Source organism: Atta cephalotes (assembly GCF_000143395.1).
Source record: "Atta cephalotes unplaced genomic scaffold scaffold00013, whole genome shotgun sequence".
NCBI classification, from domain to species: Eukaryota; Metazoa; Arthropoda; class Insecta; order Hymenoptera; family Formicidae; genus Atta; species Atta cephalotes.
The window spans coordinates 2545768-2554962 of record NW_012130077.1 but is presented as its reverse complement, the minus strand read 5'-3'; the positions used below and the strand labels follow the sequence as shown (position 1 = coordinate 2554962).

The 9195-nt window shown below is 25.2% G+C and overlaps 1 protein-coding gene across 1 annotated transcript; it reads right to left on the bottom strand.

Annotated features, from left to right (window-relative positions):
- Positions 1-324: 324 nt before the first annotated feature.
- LOC105617481 (alpha-tocopherol transfer protein-like) lies at positions 325-1532 on the bottom strand. Its single transcript, XM_012199038.1, has 3 exons — positions 1249-1532; positions 763-1126; positions 325-582 (listed from the first exon to the last, which is right to left on the bottom strand). The coding sequence occupies exons 1-3, from the start codon at positions 1530-1532 to the stop codon at positions 325-327; spliced, it is 906 nt and encodes a 301-aa protein (XP_012054428.1).
- Between the last annotated feature and the right edge of the window lie 7663 nt (positions 1533-9195).

Genomic DNA, 9195 nt, shown 5'->3' with positions numbered 1-9195 from the left:
ATATCAATTATTTCTTATTCAATAATGTAATTGTTATGTATAATATGTATTGAATAGGAAATAATTGATATAATGTTACTATTATTATTTGATATTTACAATTTTTTTTATTTTCAATTCCATTACTGTAAAAAATATTATGAACAATATAAAAAATAAAGAAATTTTATTACGAAGTAAACGTGAAGTAATAAGACTAATTTAATATTTAAATTTAAGGTAGATTATTGAAATGATTAATTAATTTTTGTTTTCGAAAACTATTGCTATCGCATACTAAAGATAAAGTCAATCATGTCATTAATGTTGTAAAACATTATTTGATCAATCAATCTCGAGCTTTTTAAAGCTTCCTTCAACGCCAAATAAATCCGTTGCTATTTTTGCCTTATCCGGTCTTAGTGATTCATTAATCCGATGATTAACTTCGTCTTCGTGGAACCAAGCAATGTGGTCTGCCAGTTTTTTCATTTGTTTATTATGTAATTCCTGTATAGGACCAGCTTGACCACCTACTTCGTTTGGAAGAATTTCGAGTGGCACGAAGTTCTCTAGAGTGTCGTTTGTGGTATGCATATAAAACTAGAAAATAATTAAAACATATTACATAAAAAGATAAAATATGCACATGCATACGATATACAATTAATAAAAATCAAAGGAATCAAAAGAAATAGAAATTTGATCTTCTCTTTTTCTCATTATTAATAAACGTAATGAACCATTGATTTGAAATTGATTTGTATGTAATTTAGATCTTACCATATCCAGCAACTGTTTTTTCATGAAAGGTTTTGTCATATTGAAAATGATATCTGTTACTGGAGAAACATTTATCAAATGGTACCCTTTCAATCTAACAGGTAATCCTTCTTGTAGATAGTAAAAGAATTTCTTTAGAGTCACAGGATTGAAACGGGCAACGTGTCCCAAAGAAATATTTTTCATGTCGATTATTAATACATGGCCATTGCAAGTGCCCTCCGTATAAAGCCATAAATCGATTATCATAAAAAACAATTTAACTGCATCGGCGAAAACAAAATGCGATGACTCGTTATCTATGAGTCCTCCATAAATGATTTTATGCCCTTCTTTAGTAGTTCCTTTCAAAATTTGAGTCGTTCTGTCGATAATAAGATTTGTATTTTTTGCGCAAAATTTCTTTGTGAGAAATACTACATTTTTTGTTGAACATAAAAGATACCATGAATAATTAAAAAAGGAAAATATCATTAATATACTTACATCATCTTGGTTGCTTTTTTTACTTCTTTGTCGTTAATAAGATCTCGATTGCAAAAGAATTCAGGTACGTGAGTCCTGACTGTGAAAAAAATATCGATAGTAGTTTTTGTTGGCTCAAGTTGATAATAATTACTATGCAAGAACAATGTTAATTCGCTGTCTGACATTTTAGGTAGATAAGTCTGCTTTTTGCACCATTCTCTCAATATTTGCATATCTGACTCTTTCAATTCTGGATTCTTCTTTAGTTCTTCTTCGAACGATACTAATTTTATTGAAGCCATCTTTTACTATGAATTTAAACTCCTACGGAAATGAAAATAATAACTTTAACAAATTCTCAGCAATGTATAATTATATTATCGTAGTATATGCAAGCTAAGTAACTTGTTTTATATGAAATACAGATAAAAGCAATAATTCCTAATAAATTATATTAATTATATTATAAATGTGTGTCGTCACATTTATATAAGCTTAGATTAAAATGCATTATTATTGATTTTCTAGTTTATTAATGATAATGGATGAAATACATTGAGTTTCGTTTACCTTGTATATATTCTGCCTATATAAAAAGATGCTAACTAGTAGTAACTCAGTCCGATGTCTTGAAAAATATTAATTGGGATCTGCATTCACATATAATAATTTTTACGGTTCTATCACAATGTAAGATTTAATCTCGGTTTAATTTACTCTTCATCTTCTTCTAATTCTAAAAATTAGAGAGAAAAAAATAATAAATTGTACCGAGAAACAATAAACTGAGAAATATACACATAATCGTACATTGAAGGGACCGAGCTTGTTTCACACCAATGAAGAAGTGGGGGAGAAAAGATGGAGTGTATGTTATATAATAGCTTCAGAAAACAAGTTTCAACTTACTATATGACATAACTTACTATATTATACTTTTGTGGAATGTATACGCTGAAATTTTATTTTATTTTGTAAGCACACTATATAGATTTCTCGGCAAAATAGAAATCAATGAATAGAGTTTAATGAAATAGATGCACATATCCATACAGTTAGTCTAAGCAACTAGGATCTTCAGATCTTAAACTAGTTTTGTCAAAAAGAACTTGCAATTCAATCTCTTGCGACCTTCAATCTAAATATTACGCAACATAAAAATTTTTTATGCATGAATCTATTTAATATGTATCTATGTATATCTATGTATAAATATACATAAATATATATATAAATATTCTTAATCATATACGAAATGTGTCCATACATCTCTTTTTCTTTTGTAAAATTACTTTTTAGTGTAATAGAAATAATAATAATAATGAAAACATTAAAAATAATTAAAGGGATAATTTTTGCATTGTTTGTTTCAGAAAAAAGCAGATTTGGAAAAATGTAAAAAAATTGCTCGTACACAATTATGTATAGATAATTTTTTTACATTTTTTCAAACTTGATTTTTTTCTAAAACAAACAGTATGAAAGAATCTATCAGTGAAAAATGTAAAAAATACCATCAGAGCCTACATCAGCTTCGGATGCACAGAAAATTCTTTATTTTCGTGTGAATGTAACAAAACGAATAAAATAAATGTTTCGACCTTTCAATTCGAATTTTTATATAAAATTTTATATAAAATCGAAATTACATAAATAATGTAAATTTCAAGTTGATGATTTCCGATAATTTAGTTCGTTCTTCTTTATCCAAATGCTAAATTAGATAAAATAAAACCGAAGTCATATACATTGTTCACTAAGTAGAATTATATCCCTCATCAGATTGTTAGATTTGATGTAAACATTTTCTCGCGACTCAACGTAAAGGTCTTGTCGACAATCAGAGACTTTTATAAAGACCTTTACAAGAGAAAGAGGGATATATGAATATATTTCATATATGATTACACACACACTGAAAAAAAATATACTCAATTTTAATAAATATTTAGTTGAGTACTGCCAACTAAATATAAAGATATATTTATTTAATACAAGAAATGTTAATTTGATTTAACAATCATTTTTTTATTGAACAAATATTTATTTGTAAATGTAAGTAAATGTTTAGTTCACAGTATTGAACTAAATATTTATTAAAATTAACTATATTTTTTTCTCAGTGCATATTTACGAATATTTATATATATTTACACATATTGATATATATTCATGTATGAAAAATTTTTTACCGAAAATTTTTTATGAGAAATAAAGAATGTCAAGCTATCTTCAGTGCTTAAATAATTTGGTGTGAATTTATATACTACATATCGTGATATTTATTATATTAAGGCTCCTGAGTAGTATCTTTAATTATAAGTCAGTTTGAATCGTGATGTCATAAGCGAGAAATGACATATTGATTTTTCTTGCATACCATTTGTAAATAAAGAGAATTTGGATAAAACGAAATGATAAGATCGCTTTAAAACAATTGTAAAAATAAGTGAAAACTTTTCTTATCTCTCTTGATAGTCAGTAAAGAGTCGAAAAAAGTTCACGAAGTGAAAATAGACATGCACATTGAGTAAAAACTAGTAAATGCACTTTACATGCCTTTTACGATTATTTACTGTCAAGGGAGATAAGGATAGTTTTCGCTCATTTTTACAAGTGTTTTAAAATGATCTCATTATTTCATTTCATTCAAATTCTCTTTATTTACAAATGGCATACAAGAAAAATCAACATGTCGCTTACGATACATTTCTCGCTTATGATGTCACGATTTAATATGACTGGAATGAGTCCTCAGCCTTAAGCAAAGTATCTTTTAAGATTATAATGATCCTAATGTGAATACATAAGAAATAGGAAATAAAGATCAAGCTAGACTTTTAATACTTAATTTGATGTAAATTTATTAAATATATTATGTGCGTATCTAATTCTGAAAACTATGTGCCAAATTTAATTTTCAGTTACGAAACAATTCTAATATTACTAAAGATTATTAGAAAATTAAATTCAGGCCACTGTTTGCAGAATTGGATATGTACATAATATACAAATTTACACCGAATTATAAGCACTATTTCCTATTTCTTATGTATTCACATTATTTCTTATGTATTCACATCGTTACAATCTTAAAACCTACTTCGTTTAATAAATCATGCTTTTATGAAATATCATAGTTCAATTAGAAAGTAATAATATAGTTATTTGGATTTTGTACATTTAGTCTACGTTATTTGTATAACATATGAAAAACTTATTTATGGATCTTTGTTTCTACATCTAGTAAGAGTTTCTAGCTAAATAAACAAGTGATCTGTTTTCTGTTCATGCACTAGACTGCACTAGCACTCTCTTTTTCACTTTCAACAAATATCAAACATATATTTATCTTACTTCAAGTAAAAGTGTACACACTGTGTTCAAACACAGAAAATAGACCTAAGGAACTAAGGAACACCTCGCTCGTGTTCTTTTTTATTTATTTTTTGTTTTTTGTTCACTCGTCCAACAAAATTAGATGTATATCTAATATACAGAGTATTGCAAAATCTTAGGTTCACTTAGCATTATGCTCGTGTCACACTACGCATTGGAGATTGAGGAGGATTGCGAAAGAAAGATTAGAATTCGACCAAGTAATTTTAATTTTAATCCATTTCGTTTTAATTAGCTGAATTCTAATCCTCAATTCATAATCCTCAGTCTCCAATGCGGAGTGTGATACAGACATTCCAAATGTTTCAAAGCGTTTGTAGTTAAGTAGATCAGGATCTAAGATCAATTGGAAAAAAACATTTTATTAATCAAAAATAGATTATTTATGTTTATATAAGCTACAAACGTTTAAAAGCATTTGTAGCCTATATGAACATAAATAATTTGATTATCAAATAAACGTAAAGTAATAAGACGTAAATAATTTCGTTTCGATTTTTATATACAATTGATAATATTGTATATCTATCTATTATCTATTATACGCTTAATCTAATCTAAATAACAATTAAGATAGCTATTGCTACTATAATATATTTGATACTATTAATTGTCTAAATATAATTTATTCTCTATATTGATTATCTATAATAGTTCAATAATCTTTAGATAAATTAATGAAATAATTAATTAATTAATTAATTAATTTTTATTTTTTGTGTTGTCATCATATTCTAAAAATAAAATACTATTAATGTTGCGAAACATTATTTGATTAATCAATCTCCAGCTTCTTAAAACTTCCTTCGACACCAAATTAGTTGTCTTTGTTTTGTCCGGTCGTATCGATTCATTAATGATTAATTTTTTCTTCAAGCAACGTGATCTGCAAATTCTTTTAGTTTATTATATAACTTATTTATTATGTAACTTCTGTATAGGACCGGTTTGATCGTCTACTTCATTTGAAAGAATTTCGAGCTGCATGTATTTTTCCAAAGTGTCGCTCGTATAAGTATTATAAATCTATAATAGCACTATATAGAATACTTCAATGATTTTTATATTTTTCGCATTGAATTACATTCTATGCAGTTTTTCCAAGCACATAAATTAATTAAAAATGTATTAAATAAGAAGATAAAATACACATTCATAATATTTATAAACAAAAGTTAAAAAAGGAGCATATAGCCAAAATGCTGGTTATTTGTTGCAATGTTATATTTAAAATAATCATTACAAATTGAAATTTATAGATGTTTCGGTCTTCAGCCTTCTTCAGTATGTTCTATTATATTTTATTACAATTTTAAGTCAGAAGTTAAATAAGTTAAAAATTACAATTTAAAAAATATTATATTATATTAAATTATAAAAGATTAAATCTCAGTCTAATTATAATGTGCAATGGTCAGTTAATATAAGAAGTTGAGTGTATGAAACCGTATAAAGTTCTTATGAAATGATTGATTCTTGTGTGACGATTACAATACTGATCCGCTATTAATTGTAAATCCTCATGTCGTGAAGAATTTCCAAGTTCTAATTTGAATTTACATAATTACAAAGTTATAAAGATTTTTTAATACATGATTATAAAGACAGTACAAACGATTACTTAACATACCTTTATTCGTATATAATAGGAGTTACAATTATTCACTGACAATATTCCATTCTTTATAGTTTAATTTAAATTTTTGAGGAAGAAACTTTCTAGTATGTTACTTTTTACTATTAACAGAATTTTTGTGTTCCTCTATATTCTGTCCTTCTGTATTTATATTAACTAGAAAAATTAAGAAGGGGAAAATTAGAGGAGTGGGATGAAAGTTGGAGATTGTAAGTAGGAGATTATTCGTTTAATAGAATTTGCCATTAATAAGTGGACCAACATTGTAATAGTCACACAAAAATCAATTATTTCACAAGAACTTTATACGATTTCATACATTCGATTTCTTATATTAACTAACCATCACACATTATAATTGGACTGAGATTTAATCTCTTATAATTTTTAACTTATTTAAGTTAAAATTGTTTGAGTTAAACTTATTTGAGTTAAAATTATAAAACATATTGAAGAAGGCCGAATATCGGTCGAAACGTCTATAAATTTCAATTTGTAATGATTATTTTAAATATATGATATCGCAACAAATAATTGGCGTATTGGCTATATGCTCCTTTTAAATTTTAATTTATAAATACTTAACCATTATTTATTTCTACATCATAATATTTATCTTTCAGCAGTTTAAAAAGTTCAAGAGTAGAACATGCATTGAAAAAAAGTTTAATTATAGCTATCAAATATTAAGTGAAATAGTTTCAATTAAATGTTGAGATAATATAACTAAACATAATTTTACTTTTATAAATATTTAATAAGTATTAGTGTCGATAATATCCTTTAGTATAATACTTGCTAAATATTTGTAAAGGCAAAATTATGTTTGGTTATATTATCTCAACATTTAGTTGAAATTATTTTACTCAATATTTAATAACTATAATTTGACTTTTATACTGTGCGCAATATCGATAATATATTTTTAAAAATGTAGTACTTTTAAAGTAATTTTTTTACATCAAATAAAAATTTGATTTTCATGTTTTCTTGTTTTTAATAAACATTATATTGAACAACTGACCCGCAATTGTCTTGTATTATAATAGTTTCATTTTTATCACATCTATCAGCTATTTTTTCGTGAAAGATCTTATTTATCAAATCAAATCTACTAACGGAGAAATATTTATGAAATGGAAACTCTTCAAACATCTTTCTTGTAGATAATAAAGAAATTTTTTTTATAAGGTTTCAAACGATTGAGGTGATCTAATGAAACATCTTTTATGTCGAATAAAAGAACATCGCATTCCTCTGTATAAGAATCGTCATAAATCAATTACTATAAAGTGCACGATATTGTTGAAAACGTATTTCGATGGTTTGTTATCTAAGTATGCTCTTTAAATAAGAATCTTCCATAAATGATTTTATAATTTTCTCTAGTATTTCCTTACAAAATTTGGATTTCTGTCATGATAAAATTGTACTTTTTACGCAAAATTTCTCTGTGAAAAATATTGCTGCATATACTTGTCACATAATATAACAGATTGTAACAAATAATTAAAAAAAAAGGAGCCTCTATACTGAAAAAAATCACGTCACATAGTTGCATAATGAAATCATGTAATTAAAATCTAATTAAACCATGTAAATTACATAACGGATTGTTCCAAAAAAATCAATACATGATTTTTTAAATTATGTAATTTGAAAAGTTACATGATAATATGTTCTTTTTTCTTTTATTTCTATTATTCAATTCTTGAAAATTCGGTAATTATAAAATCACATGATGGATAAAATTATTTCTAATATCATGTGATTTTTTTCACATTACATCATTTTTAAAAATCATGTACTGATTTGGGACAATCTGTTAATTGATAATTGATTTACATGTTTACTTACATGATTCCATCTTAATGACAAAAAACTAAAAAGAACAACTGAAATAGTGTAAATACATTTATGATTAATTCTTTGAAAAAAATCATGTCACAATGTCATCATGTTACATGATTTTTTTCAAGAGACAGATCATAAATGTATTTACAGTATTTCAGTTGCTCTTTTTAGTTCATTGAGATGGAATCATGTAAATAAAACATGTAATCATGATTTTCAGAGGAAACATGTGATGGCTATGTTTTTTTATCATTAAGATTTCGATTGTAGAAGAACTTGGGTAAGTGTAAAAAAAGTATCGATGAAAGTATCGAAAGATCAATCTTTGAGAGATCGGAACATCTCTATCTGTCTAAATTTTCAATAAGTTAGTTTTATATTGATGATAATTATAATATTTTTAAATCGATAATGATTTAACTAATATTACTTAACATCAAATATCTTTTGTCTTCTGAAGAAACTAAATCTTTACATATAATATGAAATCTCATTGTGCTATACTGTGAGAAAATAAAGCTATATAATATATGTATATATTCAGGATATAAAACTATTTTTCATGCATAAATATATATAAATACGCATAAATATATATGTTTATGAATATTTATGTATGTTCATATATATTTATATATGTATTCAAGCATGAAAAATTTTTTTACTAGGTAGATATAAGTTCTTCGGATTTTTTATTTAATCTACATTATATAAAATTACTAGTTGTGAATCATTTTAAAGAAAAAAATTCATATTTTTAGATCAATCTCAGGCAGAACAATCTCAAACAATTAATAAAATATTTAATAATCATGATTGATCATAAAGATTATGTTATGGATTTTATATCATTTCATTACCGTTTTATATGTTTTAATTTGAATTAAATAAAGTAATGACAATTATTCATAATTAGACCCCATGTATTAATTGCGGATCAATACTTTACAAATGCTTTATCCTTTTTTGTTATATCCTATAAGAATAATAAAAATAATTTGCGCATATCGTAATGTATTGTGTGTATATATATACATATACATATATATATATATATATATATATATATATATATA

What these genes read in the sequence shown, in the direction of transcription:
- LOC105617481 (XM_012199038.1), bottom strand. Translation starts at nt 1,532, where the DNA reads ATGGCTTCAATAAAATTAGTATCGTTCGAAGAAGAACTAAAGAAGAAT. An exon ending in AAAAAAGCAACCAAGATGAT is followed by an intron (nt 1,127 to 1,248) that starts GTAAGTATATTA and finishes TATTATCGACAG; the next exon opens with AACGACTCAAATTTTGAAAG. An exon ending in AAAAACAGTTGCTGGATATG is followed by an intron (nt 583 to 762) that starts GTAAGATCTAAA and finishes ATTATTTTCTAG; the next exon opens with TTTTATATGCATACCACAAA.